Source organism: Centroberyx affinis, unplaced genomic scaffold (genome assembly GCF_046629955.1).
Source record: "Centroberyx affinis isolate AG114_WGS23_722 - 3 ecotype Tasmania unplaced genomic scaffold, CSIRO-AGI_Caff_v1 ptg000309l_1, whole genome shotgun sequence".
Lineage (NCBI taxonomy): Eukaryota > Metazoa > Chordata > Actinopteri > Beryciformes > Berycidae > Centroberyx > Centroberyx affinis.
In genome coordinates, this window is record NW_027278986.1 from 465,001 (window position 1) to 483,050 (window position 18,050).

At 40.7% G+C, this 18,050-nt stretch overlaps 1 protein-coding gene across 1 annotated transcript in view; it reads right to left on the reverse strand.

The window, feature by feature from the left end:
* fam184aa (family with sequence similarity 184 member Aa) overlaps positions 1-18,050 on the reverse strand; it is a 94,854-nt gene that overhangs the window by 1,608 nt on the left and 75,196 nt on the right. The window contains exons 20-23 of the mRNA XM_071515120.1: positions 13,649-13,795; positions 13,004-13,121; positions 11,899-12,003; positions 5,860-6,224 (exon numbers count right to left, since the gene is read on the reverse strand). Coding sequence (XP_071371221.1) covers positions 5,860-6,224; positions 11,899-12,003; positions 13,004-13,121; positions 13,649-13,795 — 735 coding nt within the window. The remainder of the gene's footprint in view (positions 1-5,859; positions 6,225-11,898; positions 12,004-13,003; positions 13,122-13,648; positions 13,796-18,050) is intronic.

Below are 18,050 nucleotides of genomic sequence, written 5' to 3' on the forward strand. Positions count from 1 at the left end.
CTATTGAGCATGGTTGTTCAGCATTCCTGAACAACCATTTGGATGGTAAACTAAATCCTATATTTAGCTGGTATGCAGATGACGCCCTCCAGCGGGCAGAGCTCCGGCTGTGCTTGTATTATCTCAGCACTCGAAGGCAGCAGCGGCCCTCTCTGTCTCGTTACACTGTGTGTCCGCTGCCTTTTTGCTGGGAGAACAAAAGCACAACAGCGTTATCTTGCGAGTTTCACATTTGTAGTTCAAAGCCGCTGCAATGCTTTTCAGCGCTTTTCCTTTTTTTTCTTGGCTTTGCTCAAAGTTTGAAGTCCCACTAAGACTGATTGCTAAATGTAAATAATTTTCGGCAGCTGGCTCCTCTCAAGAAACAAAAAGCGCATAGCGGTGACAGGATCTGTGTATTTTAATGAAGATTCCGTCCAGACATTTTACAGGTGGCCTGGCAGCTCCATAGTAAGAAATATGTAAGAAATCAATTCATATTTTGCTGAAATGTGTGACAGACATAACTTTAAAGTTATAGACTTTTAAAAAGTGCTATTGCAGTGACCATTGAGTGAGGTGGTGAGGTTTTAAAGGTGGAGCTGAATATTTATTGTCTTTGTATGTATGTATCGTATACTCTGGTAAATAAAATGAAATTCACCATACAATAAAAACTTTTGAAAACATTTGAAAGACACACAAACACAGACCTCCAGAGAAAAGGTATGGAGCCACTGAATGAGGAAATAGGGATACTGGGCTAAAAATGATATTTTACTGTATAATTTTTCCTGTACAAAAATGTGATACTAAAGCATGTCAGAAAGAAAAGCAAAGTGTTTTTCACACATAGAAGGATGTTCACTCTTTCTAATGGTCAAAAATGGATTACATCCCAGTCACTTTTGTCTGTTGACAATGGATCAGGTAGATAGTATTGCTTAAATTGAAATTCCTAGAATCAGTGAAAAGTGCCTCTCTAAATTCTATACAGCAACTGGATAATTTTGTTTCACAATACACCATTGAGGAAAAAGTGACACCTTTCATTACACAAAGGCTGATCGCACAAAATTAAAACTGATTATTGTACTTTTCTTGTTTATCGTAAACAAACCCTTTAACAGACTGGATCATCTAGATTTTAGAGCTACTGAAAGTTGAAGTTAAGGTAGTGTTTTCTGGTAGAATGGATATAAAGCATTTTGAAAATGAACCACTCAGCTGTACATCACATCCAAGGAAGAATTTTAAATATAGACACACATACAGATACTGTTACAGTTATACACAACCATCCAACCATCCACAAACATATAGAGAGTTGTATGCAGAGCCATAGACAGACAGAGTTTGGATAGTGCAGTTTCCATATTATGGGACCTTGAAAACCTCGGTCCAAATGGCTGCAAAATGTCACTGCAATTTCAACTGCACTTAAGACCAAACACAACCCAATCAAAACCTTGGAGGAAATCCTGATCACATACCATGCAGCAAGAAGCGGCTGGTCAACAACGGGATCTGATTTGATGGCTTCCTCCTTGAGTATACAGAACAAATGTGAAAAATAGACACTCAAAAGTTGAATTCCATTGTTAAAATCAGCTTAGAATGTTTCAGAAATGGAAAACTCCATGTCTAAGTACACCATTCGCCCTACGGCAACAAGCACCATTCTCCATGTTCATGTGGTCTCTAGCACAGTGGTTCTCAACGTGGGGTCCGGGGACCACCAGGGGTCTTTGAGGGGGTTCCAGGGGGTCCCCAGCAAATTGATGAATTGTTAAACTTCACCATTATTTAATTTAAAAGAAGTTAACACAATTAGAGAATGTAAAAGAATGACTATTTTGATCATAGTTGCACTGTTATCTCTCTACCTACAATACAGGTAGTCATGGAATTCTGAACAAAATCATATCTAACAATAAAAGTATTCTCAGTTTTGGGTCCGAGAGACAACATTTCATCAAATTGGGGTCCGTGGCCCTAATGTGTACTAAATTAGGGGTCCTTGATATGAAAAATGTTGAGAATCACTGCTCTAGCACCCAAATTTCAAAATATGAGTGATATGCTAATATCAAATGCTAATATACAATACTATAATCTGTACCATATAGATTAATTATTGGGTTTGTTAGGTTTGTTTGATAAGTGTATCACTCTTCCTTCAAATTTTGGTCTTGACTTGCTAGAGGTGCCACATGGTTGCGGAGAACATTGCTTGGACAGTGGGATGAATGGACTTGGACATGGAGTTATGGAAGTGAATATTTCTTTTCAAATTGGATTTTAACAACAAAATCAAACATCCACTGTCTATTTTATACCTCTTGTATATACTCAGAGAGGAGGCCAGCCGCTTCTTGAATTACGGTATGTGGTCAAGGTCTCCTCCAAGGTTTTGAATGGGTCACGATCAGACTCAAGATTCGAGAAAATGCAAATGGATGATGGCAACATCTAGGGCCCATTCAGGCTAACAAAAACCCTGTTCCATGGTTGTTTCTAAGTCCCTGGTGATGTTATGGCAGCTGGTCTTGTTTGCCATGTATGGTGGTGTTATGGAACAGCCAGAACAAGATATTTACAGCCAACACGTGTTAGATCTGGAAAAGGGGCAGCAACAGAACGCCCATACTACATCCTGGCCAAACTCTTTCTATCTTTAGCTCTGGGAGAGACAAGCCTAAAGGATTATGGGCAGCAGAGGTAAATCACTGTTTTCAATCCCATTGACTCTAGAAGGAAAAACGAGGAATGGACAGATTTCTCACCAAAGTCAAGAAACTGGGGTTTGATGCATTGACAGTGGAGTGTTTAACCCACTTAGGATGAGAAAGAGGTCTTAAAGCATGTATTATGTAACAAGCATGCTCACAACCTTTGTCAAGACTGGTAGTAACAAGTTACAATTACTCTCTTTTTTGTACTTTTTGTACACTAGTAATTTTACTTCTACAACAAAGTAAACCTACTTCTACTATTTTGGTACTCATGTGATCACCTCTGACCTTTGTTCATGTCACCATCCTCTCGCTTGTTGCCTGATATCAGACAGAATTGTCAACTCGTTACACTCCATTTCCATCTTCAGTCTGACATTGCCTCCACTTAAACCCATTTCCGTGGGGGAGGGGGATTCGATTTTCCCTAACCAATCACTAGAGACCAACGTATCCACCTGAATCTAACGTCATTTTAAGTCGACACTGATGTGTAGCCATGACAACACCAGAGACGGTTCAGAAAGTATAGAGCATCTTTGACAACACGGAGCGAAGTAAAAACAAAGTACGATGTCGGACGATATTGAGAAGACATGCCGTCTAAGCAGCGTCTATCTTGTCTATAGCGGTCGCCATTGTTGTTATTACTCCTCCTTGGTTCTGGCGCACAGCTTGACAACGGCGTTAGTGCCGCCCGTGGTGCTGATTGGCTAATCGTTAGTCCCCCCCGACGCTCATTGGACCAATCATTTTTCAACCGAGAAACCGCTGTTTCATGTCACGATGCCAGACCAGAATCAGCCAACTCAGTGGAGTGGGTGGATTCAAAGGTCTGGACCCAGGCAATCTCGCTTGTGCTTTTCTTGTCTCTCTCCAATGCATGCTGTATTACCAAGAATTTGATATATAAATTCTCATTGAGCATGTGTTGTATGGAACCTCAGTTGTGTCTTGCTGTGATGTTGGTGTCCACTCCTTGTTTTTCTTTCCTCCATGTACTGATCAGACCAGTGTCATGCCAGTTTTAGGTGAGCTGACATGCCATTCCAATGTTGCATTCCAGTGCTAACCTCAAGAGCAGACAAGCATAGCAGACATAGCAATACGCATCATTTTTAAAATCCAAACATGATCTATTGTGTTTTGTGTCTAGTCTAGAACTTGAGTGATGATGGTGAGGATGGTTGTAGTGGGGTGAGGGATACCTTGACAAATTTACAGAATTTAGGGAAGATACCTTCCACAACATCTCAAAGTCGGCTTGTTAGCATGTTAGCATTGTGTTCTGAAACCAGTGGATCTCTTTGGCAGGAAGCTGGCTTATCACTAGTTGTACCTATTGCCTATAACAAGGACCGCTAAACAATACTACTAGACTGTATCTTTTCCATATTGTGATAAGTGGTGCTGGCTGGGGGTTAAAAATGGCAAATTTATTCTGCTATTTCTAATCACCAGACACCTGTCACAGGCTGGTGAAGATACCTTCCACACCACGGTACCAAAAATGGCTAGTTAGCATTGATCGCATTGTGTGCTGCTTCCTTTAGCAGTGAGCTAGCGTTGAGACAAACCAGTAAATACACATATTACTATTGCTTTAGCTTATACTCTGTATTCAGTAGTTTTCCATGCCCACTGTCCATCCAGTAATTTTCACTTTTGATTCATAGTAACATTATGCCCTCTGTAACTGTAGGTTCTTATAAGCGTTAGCTCACTCTCTTATCACCATCTTCCCATGGACTTCTGCTGTATTGCTCTAGCTTTGTCTGTCTGTTCAGCCTACTCAGACAGACTATCTCTGTATGCTGTTTACCATTTATATATACAGTATATATTCAATAGTAAAACTTGAATACGGAACAACACAGCAAAGACAGCTTGACAGATTTTTTCCTCAACACTAGCTTGCTGCTAAAGGTACCCATTGTTCTGACTAAAGTCAAAATGCCAAGGAATCACTTAATTTAGTGCCAAGAGCTTTGGTGAGACGCAGGTGACAAGGGTTTATTTTAAAGACCGACCCATGTGGGGTTTTGAAGGATGATACCGGTATTTTTTAACTGAAGCTGCCGATAGCCAATATCTTAAAATATGACCAATTTCATCAAGGTTACAGTGTTTCCATCAGTTATATTCTTGGTGGAAAAGCCTCTGAAACAGAAATTAGACCATGGGACACTAATGCTGTTCATTGAAACCCATACAAATACAATTTTTAGGTGGGTTAGCAGCTCCATAAGACATGGTGAGGCAGATTTCATTGCAGGTTTTACAGACAAAGGTACCTTTTAGAAAAAGGAACCTCCATCATATGGGAGGTGGACATGGATATTGGATATCTGATCTTTAACCAAAGGCCAGTATCGGTCTTTGAAAGAAATAAACCCATTTATTTTGAGTTTTAGGGAGAGGAGTGAGGATAAGAAGGGGAGACAACCAAGAAGTGAGGTGGGGGGCAGAGAGAGTGGGAGTTTGGGGCAGGAAACAGGCTGGGGTCAATTCAGTTTCAGTTCAGTCAATTCAAAATGACAATAGAAACTGCACAAGCTAATGCTGTAGAATTCATTCCCAGTTATTTCTTAATAGGCAGACCAACAACCCTGCCAAAGCTCAGTTATTTCGTAATGGGATCAACATGACAACCTTGTCATACCGAAAAGGAAGTGACAACTAGTGCCACTGCTGGTTGTGTTTGTGTGTGAGAAATACAAATTAAGTGTTGTTTCCCACTGACAAATACATATTATGCTCTGATGGACAATTAACTGCATGATCTTTACTAGAACAGTTATTTTTGAATAGGTAAGGTTATAAACTCTGATCTATAAACTCTGATCTAAAGGTAATTGCAATAAAGCATTGTAAATACTTAATTTCTGTCTTCAGCAGCCCGCAGTAATTACAATCAATAAAATCAGATTTTCTTTAAGGAAATGAAATATCATATTTCACTGAATGTAACATCTCAGTAATACAATTATATACGAAATTCCCTATGGAGAAGTAAAGCCTTTTCTCACAGCACAATGAACTTGCCCTCCTTATATGCGAAGTGTGAAGAAAATCCACTCCCTGAATGAAGTGAACCGAAAGTGAATTGACGGCAGCTGTGGCAGAAAGGCAGATTAGCTCTCACCTCCTAAAGCTCTGTAGGCCCTGATGCTGCACCTGGGGTTTCTGAGGATGAGGAGCATGAGGAAGAGCAAGGCTTGGCAGGGGATGATGTGGAGGATGAGGAGAAGAAGAAGGAGGAAGAGGAGGATGCTGAGGAGAAGGAGGAGGAGGAGGGCTGAACAGAGGCAGGGCTTTCCTAACTCGGGGTGCGGGCCTCTGGGGGGGGGAGCGAGGAGGCGCAAAGCGGCCTCCTGGTCCTACCTCCTCCACCTCCTGTCCCTCCTCTTCCTCTCCCTCATGACTCATGGTAGGAGGGCTGATGAATCGAAGAGCCGATTGGCTAGGAAAGCTGGCGAAGTGGTGACCTGATTGGCTGCCTGTTTTTAACTATAGACACACATAGAAAGGCAGGGTTGGGGAGGTAATTTTATATTACAATACACTGACATTTTAGCAAATCACCTTTATGATCAACTTAGTGTGCAATGAGAAGACTGGCAGCAGTTTAAACTGTGTTCAGTATTTAGCTTTTGCTAAACTTATGCTTTTGAAATGATGCAAAACTCAACAGAACTTGCTTAGAGCTGCAATAGGCGCAACACTACTGTTTAACAGCCTAAATCATGACGTGGGGTGGCAACAGAGAAGAGCTTCCCCAGTGAAGTGAGACCCTGTGGAGTCGCCCTATTTGGCCATATTAAATTGTAGTCTCGGTATGGTCACTGGTGGGAAATCTTCTCCACACAGGAAGTGACTAATCAAAACTTAAGGGTGAAAAGTGTCTCCTAACAGCAGTGAGTGAGCGTTCCGTCCAGGGATGGCTGAACCACTTCACCACCTGCACCCCACACAAGAAGAAGGCATTTAGTTTATTGATGTCAGCTTGTGGGATTTCTGGGTAATGAAGTCCTCAAAATGTAAACATTTAACTCTCGCTGCCATTTGGGGCCGCCAACGTACAAAGTTGCCACTTGGCAGTGTGAGTGTTTAAAACAATGTACTGTAACTGCTACCAATTTCGTCGCAAAGCAAGTTGATCAAAAAGCTGAATTACAAACACCCCATTGCGTTATTTGAGGTTATATTTTCATGCTTTATGTATCTATCTGATTACTACTTCTGAGAACATAGGATTTGAATCTCATTTTTTCAAAAGATGAGTAAACAATTAATTAGCCTATGCATTTCTGTGTCTGAAAAAAATGGGTGAGAATTAATAGTGAGAAAACAGTTGGGGTCTTTCGGTTCAGAGCAACCAGAGCATTGGAGTATATCCTGTGATTCTGCAGTAGTGACAACCATGGTATTATGAATCAAACAAAAGTTCCAACATTTTGACATTCTGTTGATGGGGCCAATACTTTAAAGGACCATTCCAGCATGGAGTTTTTAGTAATTTCCCCCATTCCCTTACTGTTTTACATCACTGTAGCTCGTTTTACAGTCCTTTTATCATGTTATGAGATAAATTAAATATTTTGAAACAAACAATGTCTAAATAGTAGTAGTAACCTTTTAGATTGCAGCAATTTGAAGCCATAAATGTATAAAATGTAGCTTTAATTATTTAATCCTCAGTCGCCTGCAATCCTGCATTGGCATAACTGGTTCAGCACTCTCATGGTTCAAATCCTACCTTTCCGATTTCACTACATCTCCATCAATAACTGCAAATCCGACACCACGTCACCCATGGTGTCCCCCAAGGCTCGGTGCTTGATCCCCTCCTCTTCATCCTCTACATGCTCCCCCTAGGTCACATCATAGGCCGCCACGGACTACAGTTCCATTGCTATGCCGACGACACCCAGCTCTACATCTCCACCAAAGCCATCAGCCCTGCCATTCTCTCCACCCTCACGAATTGCCTAACTGAAATAAAAACCTGGATGAATAGCAACTTCCTCAAGCTCAACTGCAATAAATCGGTAAACATCATCATCCATCATCAAACCTCCCCTCCTCCCGGGACTTCTAACTCAACATCGATGGTCACACAATCACAGCTTCCCCCCTGGTCCGAAACCTTCGTTTCACTTTTCACCCTCGTGTCACTCTGGATCCCACCCTCTCCTTCAAGTCGCACATCAACAACCTCATCAAAACGTCCTTTTTTCATCTCCGCAATATTGCTCGACTTCGGCCCACCCTCACCATCTGAGCTGCTAAAACACTCATCCATGCTTTCATAACCTCCAGATTGGACTACTGCAACAGCATCCTGTATGGCCTCCGTTCCACCGTCCTCCAAAAACTACAATACGTTCAGAACTCAGCTGCCCGGTTGCTCACCCACTCCCGCTCCAGAGACCACATAACACCCATCTTTCAACACCTTCACTGGCTCCCAATACAGAACTGAATCCACTTCAAGATCCTCCTCATCACATACAAAGCTCTCAATAATCTTGCCCCCTCATACCTGACAAACCTTCTCCATCGCCACACCCCCACCCGCCACCTCAGATCAGCTGATGCCAACCTCCTGACCCCCATCACCAAGACCAAGCACCGCACCACTCCCTTCATTCAATAATAGAAGTGACTCAAAATAGACTCAAAACCCACCTTTTCAAAAAGGCCTACAATATCTGACTCCCACTGCCTCTCCAGAACTGAAATGCACACTCTTTTCAATATTTTTATTTTTATCATCTTCATTTATCATCATCACTTTGTATCGATGTTTTTATGTATTCCTTTTATTTTCCCCTAGCTGTTGTAAAGTGTCTTTGAGTACTATGTAAAGCGCTTACAAATAAAATGTATTATTATTATTATTATTATTATTATTATTATTATTATTAATAATTCCTGTTTCATTCTAAGGACTACAGCTGGCGAGTGTCTTTCTTTGGTTTGCACTTGGCTTGACTGGTTGGGGCTGACAGAAGGTAGGTCCTTACAGAAAATGTCAGCCATTGGTTGAAAAATTTATTTTGGAGAGGAAATGCAGAAATCGGACACATAGTGACCTGGAAGTGTTTCGTCTCAGCTCTCGCTGTGTTCCTGAATCCATGCATTAATATGAATCTTAGAGTTAATGGAACTTCTTTCAAAATGTAAAAGTTTATAGCCTGATATTAGCAACTTTGGAAAACGCGATTGTTGGCTTCTCATTCACTGTGATGATTACCTTTACCTACCGAATTAGTCGTCTTGGGAGTTTTCTTTTTTTAAAGATTATATTTTGGGCATTTTGCCTGAATTAGATAGTTGATAGTGAAGAGAGACAGGAAAGGGCGGGGGAGAGAGAGGGGGGTGACATGCAACACAAGTCCTGCTTTGGATTCCAACCCAGGACGTGCATGGTATGCACCATAGCCCACTGAGCAATTTTACGTTGATTAGACGTTTAAAACACGTCTAAATGGCCATAGCCGTTTAAATGGGGTTGAAAAGTTTACTAGATGTCTATACATAGACAAAATTATCCTAGGCTATATGAGAGCTACGCATAGACGCAATGTTGAAATTACTTCTTGTGCTCAGATAATTATCTTGTAGGCTAGTCTACAGGACTTCTCTGGTGCATATTTTTGGTATTTACAGATGTTTATTCATTGTAATAATGTATTTACTGCTTGGTCTAAAATAGGTCTATACATAGCCTATGATCCTGGGCTATATGAGAGCTAAAGCATAGATGCGACGTTGAAATCACGTCTTTTGCTCAGTGGGAGATCACTGTCCTGGGAGTTGTTTATTATGGTGTTTTGAATTGAATGGGAGTGAATGAGCCTAAGAGGTATGGCAAAAATATGGTTATTTATGGCGTATGCATGTAAAAACAGTCAGAATTAAGTGGATGGAAAAAAAACTCCAATTATGCTGGAATAGTCCTGTAAGAATACAGCAGTCACCAAAGTGTGCCAGTGCCTATTCATGTGTTGCTCTTTTCTCTCGGTGTGTCCTTGATCCTTGTAATAATAGCAACGCTAGTCCCATGAATGCCACATCCTCAATGTGATGACATGATTGCGGTGTCCTTGTCTTACTGGCACTAGACTGTGGGGAACCAAAATGTCCGGTGTACGCATGCACAAGAGCCCAGTAGGTCCAGCTTAAAAACAGATGATGACACAGCGAGCAACACAGGCATGAGGGGAAGGAAGAGGAAGGGGAAGGAGGAGCGGATGTGATCATGCTGAAATTAAGCCTTATTCCTTCTGGATGGGTTCAGAGCTATTCATAGAGTTTGTTTGTTCAACGGGTACTACGTCACAGCTCTTTCTTTACCCAAGTAGTGGTTGGAAAATATGTACCAATTCCCTCCACAACCTCACCAATATGGGATGTCCAATATGCTAAAGATCAGCTGGCATAGAACAATAGGGATGATCATGGAACTTGACTATAGAGTTTTTGTAACATGGCTGGACACCCAGTGGCATTCACAAAAGGCCCACTCTGTAATCTAAAGGTAAACCAAAGGGAAGCCTGACCACCACATTTTCAAACAGTCAGTAACCCTAAATGAGTGTCAGGGCTCTTGATGTGAGCACTAATCCTAGATGACAGATAAATATGAATTTTCAATGTCAAATCAAGAACGTGCCACAAAAAGCAGTGGGAAAAAATTCTCAATTAGGGCTCTAAAATATTGACAGATCAAATAAAATGGTTGTTATTGGTTACATTGTTGTCTTATTGTGAACATGCTAAATGAGGGTTGATGGGTTTTTTTTTGTTTTTTTTGAAAGGGGGTTTGGAGGGGATGGGGTTTAAGGTACCAGTGAAAGTAGGCGTGGGACACACTACATGACTTTTAGCTACAGCTGCGAAAGACATCTGAGCAGAGACTGGAAATACGACATGAGGGAAAAAATACAGCAGCAAGTTGCTCTAACTCCATGTGTGTTTTAGTTGTGTGACAATGTGTGTTTTTGCATGATATGGGAGTTGCATGGCATTAGAACTCAGGTAGTGTGTGTTTGCCAAATTCAACTGGTCATCCTCTGTGTGTTCCCCAAAAACAATTGGTCATCAAGTGTGAGTTCTTCAAATCCAGCTGGTTGTCAAGTGTATGTTATGCAAATCAAACTGGTTGTCAAAGGTGTGTTCCCCATATTCAACTTGTTAAGTGTGCGTTTCCCAAATTCAACTTGTCAAATGTGCGTTCCCCAAATCCAACTGGTCATTGAGCTTGTGTTCCCCAATTCCAACTGGTCATCAAGTGTGCGCCTAAAATCCAACTGGTTGTCAAGTGTGTGTGCGCTCCAAAATCCAACTGGTCATCAAGCGTGTGTTCCCCAAAATGCAACTGCTTATCAAGTGTGTGTTCCCTAAATCCAGCTGGTCGCCAAGTGTGTGTTCGCCAAAATGCAACTGGTCATCAAGTGTGTGTGTTCCCCAAATTTATAACTCGTATGTGTGCGCCAAAAAAAAAAAAATATGCGAATGTCAGTCATTAAGTGTGTGATGTCCAATCATCTCAAAGTTTGTTCAGTTGTGTAGTGTATCCCCAGCCTAAGTTGTCGCACATCTGCTATCCTTCAGCTAATTCAGCAGTGTGAGGAGTTGTGGAAACTAGGAGTCAGTGTTCATCTGTACTATACATGCATCACACTGGTAGTGGTGTAGTGTAGGGTGCTTAGCATGCAACACCTAGCAGTTACAACACTTAGAATCTATGGCTCTGACAACCAATCAATGTTCATTTACACCTACAGTACATGCATCATAAACTAGAAGTGTAGTGTAGTATAGTGGAGGGCATTCAAAATAGCACACCCAGAGTCTTATATATCCAAGTTCTTACAATACGGTAGTAGAGAACACTACTGTACCATCATTGTCAAAACCCAGAGTCCTATATATCTATGGCTTCTCATGCGTATGTGGTTGTGTGGGATTTTTGTCATTCTACAGCCAAAGCATCAACATATTTAGGGACTTGATATGGAAGCCACTCACCTTGATGAAGGGGGTTGATGATGGCACAAACACCCAAGATCCTACATATCTAGGGTTGTGACTTCTTTGACGCGGGGGGTGGATCACACCACACGGTACACCCAGAGTCCTAAATATCTAGAGTTGAGGTATGGAGACCACTCACCTTGATAAGGGGATTGATGACGCCAACGTTGGCGCTGGAATTGAAGACTTTGTTGAAGCCTGTCTCTCTGTTGACCAACTCCAACTGGTAGAACTTCTTGTCATCCTATAAGAAAACCGATTATTAATTTTTAGACTATTGACCAATAAGAATCAGCCTTGTTGAAGCCTTGCTAAAAAACGATGTGATCTAATCTGATCTGATCTGATCTGATCTGGTCCAATATGATATAGTGTGATACAATACAGTCTGATATGAAATGACACAACACAATATGATATGATACAATACAATACGATATAATAAGACAGGATGATAAAACCTAAAATCAGTTCAGGTCTGCTGAGTTAAAGGGATATTTTCACATTTTGAAATTTATTCTGTTATTGCCACCAGACAATTGTAACATAACAAGAAATAATTCAGGCGGGCATACTAAAGCCTTTGTGTTAGCATTATTACCAATTCTCATGAAAATAAAAAGGAAACATCAGCTGAAGGCTAATCAGCTATCTTGAGACGAAAGGTACCCATTGGTTTTAAAGGAAAACATTAACAACGCTAACAAGCCATTGTTCCAATATACAACGTGTGACATTATTACAGGTTCCTAGTGAAGAAACATAGACCAAAATTTAAAATGTCAAGGTGTCCCTTTAAGTTAAAAATGCTTCAATTTCACACAAAATATTTAAAATTAGATTTGCACTTATCTTTCCTAGACACACATAATTTACATAAACAACACAATCACCCCAGTGGGAACTAAAGTAGTATTTCACCATATTGGCCTCTTAGTAGTAGTCTCTACCACTGACTTTAATTTTGAAAACCTCAAAAAAAAAAAGAAAAAGAAAAGAGAAGAAAAAAAAAAAGAACATCAAAATCTTCCCTTTAAATTTTTGGGTACTCATGGACAGTTTTAGTAGTAATTTTGTCTTTTTTAATTCTTAATCTTTTCTTATGAATTGAGAATAACTGAAGAAATCCTGAAGGCCAGCAATTGACTGCTCCTGAATTTCTATATATCTGCATCGTAGAAAAAAGTGACAAGGATCCCTCACTCTTCATCTATCTACTTTCTTCCATTTGTCAGTCAACTCACCACTAGTTTTTTGACCAGGGCTTCTCTCTCGGTGACCATCTCTCTGAGCTCTGCTATGATCTGAAGGTCTTCCGGTCGGCTCTCTCTGTTCCTGAATTTGTCCTCTGTCCCCTCCAACCTGGACAAAAACACAGAAAAGCATGAAAGAAAGAAAGAAAGAAAGAAAGAAAGAAAGAAAGAAACAAACAAACAAACAAAGAAACAAACACTAAGGAGCATAAAAGCCTTGCTGTTTATAATTATGCATATTGTCTGCTGTGCCTATGCCAATATGACTATTATTGTTGTTATTATAACATAATTATTATGTTATTCTACATTCTGCTCCATTCTTAAGTACCTATTCTCAGTGCTTAGATGGCAGTGTTGCTCCATCCAATCTATCTGAGTTTAAGAGAAGACCCACTGAATAAATCAGTACAGTACAACATTATCTGCTTAATAATCAAATCACAAATATAACCCACTGGATTATTCCAACTCAATAACATAATCTTATTACTGTCAGTTACTTTTGGATTACTTTGATTTAGAATCTGTAGAATCTGAAGATAAACGATTTATTCCAGTCTAATGGGTCAAATTTCAAATGTCATTACTGTCACGCGCACACACACACACACACACACACACACCCACACTTACAGTATTTGTAGAGCAGAGATCTTGTCTTTGAGGACCTCCTGGGCCTTGTTGAAGTCAGCCAGCATGATGTGGGTTTCTCTGTGATGGGCTACACTCATCTCCCCCAACTCCCTCTCATGTCTCTTAGTCAAGTCTTGCTCATGGGCCCTGAGGCAGAGGCAGGGGAAAAGACAGATAAAACAACATGATGTAAGGTAACATATGGTAATGCAATGCCACAGCACGTCCCAAAAGCATAATGTGATATACATAATGTAACATAATGTAACTGCCATTTGGTGAACATTTATCCAAAGTGGCTTACAGTATCGTGAGTGCATACTTTTTCAATATCAGACTGGCAATCAAACCCCTAACCCTGTCAGTGTTAATGCCTTGCACACACACACACACACACACACACACACACTAAATCTCCTGGTAGGGAACCATGAGACTGATGCTACTGTGTACTAAATAATAGAGTACAACAACAAGAAGTGCAGCTGCGCACCAAACTCAGCTGAGACCAAAAGCGCAGAGCTGGGTAGAGAGAACATCAGGAACCAAGTAATTCTAAAAAGAAATGGTATCCATGGCTACTATCAGTTACTGTCTTGCTGGTAAGCACTAACTACTAGATAATACAGTTCATTTCAGCTTTCAGATGGTAAATACTACTAGGAAATACTGTTCAGCTCAGCCTTTTCTACTAGTATTTACCTTCTAAAAGCTATGATCGGATTGGAAGCTTTTTTGTCCTGCTGAAATGCAAAGCGCAGCTGTGAGTGTCATTAGTAACAAAGAGAATAAAATATCCCAAGCACAATGAGCGTTACATCTTATCTTATTTTTCTGCATTTCTGCTGTTATTAGATAGTTTACCATGAAGAGAAAGAAAAGAATGGAGAGACAGAAGGGGATGAAACGCAACAAAGGTCCCAGGATGTCACAGAGGGGATAACGTTGCCAAAAAACTAAAATTGAGAAGAAAGTTAGTGATCGCTCTGCTTGCTCTTGAAGAAGAGCAAGAGGAGCCTGTTATGAAACAGAGGATGACGTCCGGAGAACAGAGCAGTGAGACTTTTATCATCTTGTCCAAGAGCTCTGCTTAGATAAAGCCTGTTTCAAGAGCTGTTTTCACATTGATGTAATGCGCAGCACAACTAAAGAAAGCCTAGGGCAGCGCCACAAAACCCACCAGGTCCAAAACGACAGGAGCAGAGTTTGGAGGAGACGGGTACCTGCTGCAACCAAACCTTTGAAAAAGCGCGTTCACGGCCAAATACCGCTCACCTCAGGTTTCAACTGGTAAATAGTACTTGGGCTTGGTGATGGAGCCCGATTTCTGCGACTTTCTGCGAATTCTACTGTCACCAAAAAGGTAATACCTGTGGTCAAGTGTGGGGAATGATAGATTCATTTAAAATAAATGAATGCATTTTCAGTAGGTGTGGTAGAGGTTAGCGTCAATCATGGCCAATCAAATCAGCTCCTCTCATCCCCTTTAAAAGCACTGCCCTCCCCTCCATGGAGCGCTGACAGTTTGGTAAAGGAGAGGACAGTACAGACCGGCTTCTCCCAAGAGGAAACTATTGAAATTTCCATGTTCTCCGTGTGTAATGATTCACACCAACGGTTTAATGTTGAAGATAATAATTCACACAATAACCACACGTGTTGTTACAACTACCTTTGTAGTACAGTAAAGTGTGCTTCCATTATTTTGTTGGTTACCTGTAGCCTACGTTTACATGCACACAATAATGCCACTGTTACTGCGAGAAGGCAACAGTCTGTTTAAGATGTCTATATGATTGTATGAACTGATAACTCCCCATAATAATCCAGTTTACATAACTGAATTACTTATTTCGATTATCCAGAGAGAATTGTGGAAATCTGAGTTTTTTCCCAAAACAGTAACTTGTTTCCTGTCCCACCACTTTTAAATTTAAAGAGTAACTAAACCCCAAACTCAAATCTGTGTGGAGCCTGACACCTAATGGTGAAAAGTAGGGTACTGAACTGGCCATCTGCTATTGGCTGATCTTTGGTGCCAGGTGATGCCAACCTCTATAGAGTACAACAGGCGGTGACATCATCTGGCTTTACAAAACTTTACAATGGAGCTGTGTGATCTACTACGTCCAGTGCGTCCCCAGGATGTCATCAGGATGTCCGTGCTTCTGTACCCCTGATGATTTGCACTGTATAAACTTGGAAGCTGTGTGGAATTGCCAGCACAGAAATAGGACCCTGAATCTGTAAACCACTCACACTACCAGATTATCTGTGCCAACCATCAAGGCAAGGCAAGGCAAGGCAAGTTTATTTATATAGCACATTTCAGCAACAAGGCAATTCAAAGTGCTTTACATAAAACATTAAAAGCATCGAGACAAAATGAAAACGATAAAATTCAAATAAAAGACCAAGAAAAATAAAGTTCATTAAAGAGCTAAGAGAGTAAAAAAAACCCAAAAATAGGCTAAAATAGAATAGGACAGGTGTAAAAAACAAGAATAAAGGTTACAGTGCAGTGTGAGAGTTGAATAGTTATTTGATGTCATAAAAGGCAGCGGCAAACAGAAAAGTCTTCAGCCTTGATTTAAAAGAACTGAGAGTTGCAGCAGACCTGCAGTTTTCTGGGAGTTTGTTCCAGATATGTGGAGCATAAAAACTGAACGCTGCTTCTCCATGTTTAGTTTTGACTCTGGGGACAGAAAGCAGACCTGTCCCAGACGACCTGAGAGGTCTGGATGGTTCATAACATAGCAGAAGATCAGAAATGTATTTTGGCCCTAAACCATTCAGTGCTTTATAAACCAACAGTAGTATTTTGAAATCAATTCTTTGACAGACAGGAAGCCAGTGTAAAGACCTCAGAACTGGAGTGATGTGATCCACTTTCTTCGTCTTAGTGAGGATTCGAGCAGCAGCGTTCTGAATCAGCTGCAGCTGTCTGATCGATTTTTTAGGGAGACCTGTAAAGACTCCGTTACAGTAGTCCAGTCTACTGAAGATGAATGCATGGACAAGTTTTTCCAAATCCTGCTGAGACATAAGTCCTTTAATCCTTGATATATTCTTAAGGTGATAGTAGGCTGACTTAGTAATTGTCTTAATGTGGCTGTTGAAATTCAAGTCTGAGTCCATGACTACTCCAAGATTTCTGGCTTGGTTTGTGGTTTTTAACATTACCGATTGAAGCTGTGCACTGACTTTTAATCGTTCTTCCTTGGCTCCAAAAACAATTACTTCAGTTTTATCTTTGTTTAATTGAAGAAAATTCTGACACATCCAGTCATTGATTTGTTCAATGCACTTACTCAGCGTTTGTATGGGATTATAGTCCCCTGGTGATATGGTTATGTAAATTTGTGTGTCGTCTGCATAATTATGGTAACATATTTTGTTGTTTTCCATAATCTGAGCCAGTGGAAGCATGTAGATGTTGAATAGAAGAGGCCCCAGAATGGAGCCTTGGGGAACTCCGCATGTCATTTTTGTCCGCTCAGATGTGTAATTACTTATAGACACAAAGTAGTCCCTGTCCTTTAAATAGGATTCAAACCAATTTAGTACTGTGCCGGAAAGTCCCACCCAGTTTTCCAGTCGGTCCAGTAATATGTTGTGGTCGACCGTGTCGAATGCAGCACTGAGATCCAGTAATACTAAGACTGAAATTCTGCCACTGTCTGTGTTTAAGTGGATGTCATTGAAGACCTTAACAAGGGCAGTCTCAGTGCTGTGGTGTGGTCGAAATCCTGACTGGAAGACATCAAAACAGTTGTTTAGTGCCAAGAAGTTGTTCAGCTGTTGAAAAACGGCTTTTTCAATGATTTTACTTAAAAACGGGAGGTTTGATATGGGCCTATAATTGTTCATTAGTGACGTGTCCAGGTTGTTCTTTTTTAAGAGTGGCTTGATGACTGCAGTTTTCAGGGCCTGTGGAAAGACACCTGAGAGAAGAGACATGTTTACAATTTGTAGAAGGTCTGAGGCCATACAATTTGAAACATTTTTGAAAAAGCCTGTTGGCAGAATATCAAGGCAGCAGGAGGAGGATTTCAGATGTTGTATAATGTCCTCCAGGTTTTTATGGTTGATCGGATAAAATTGTGTCATGGTATTTGAATTGATTTGAAGTGGACACAGGGACAACACATATCCTGTACTTGATATGGAGGCACTGACTGCTTGTCTAATTTTCTGAATTTTGTCAGTGAAGAAGGAGGCAAATTCATTGCAGGCCCTGGTGGATAGAAGTTCAGAGGCTACTGACACAGGAGGGTTTGTTAGCCTGTCAACAGTAGCAAACAAGGCGCGTGCGTTATTATTGTTTCTGGTGATGATGTCAGAGAAAAAGGACCGCCTTGCATTTCTCAGTTCCAAATTATAAATGCGAAGTCTCTCTTTA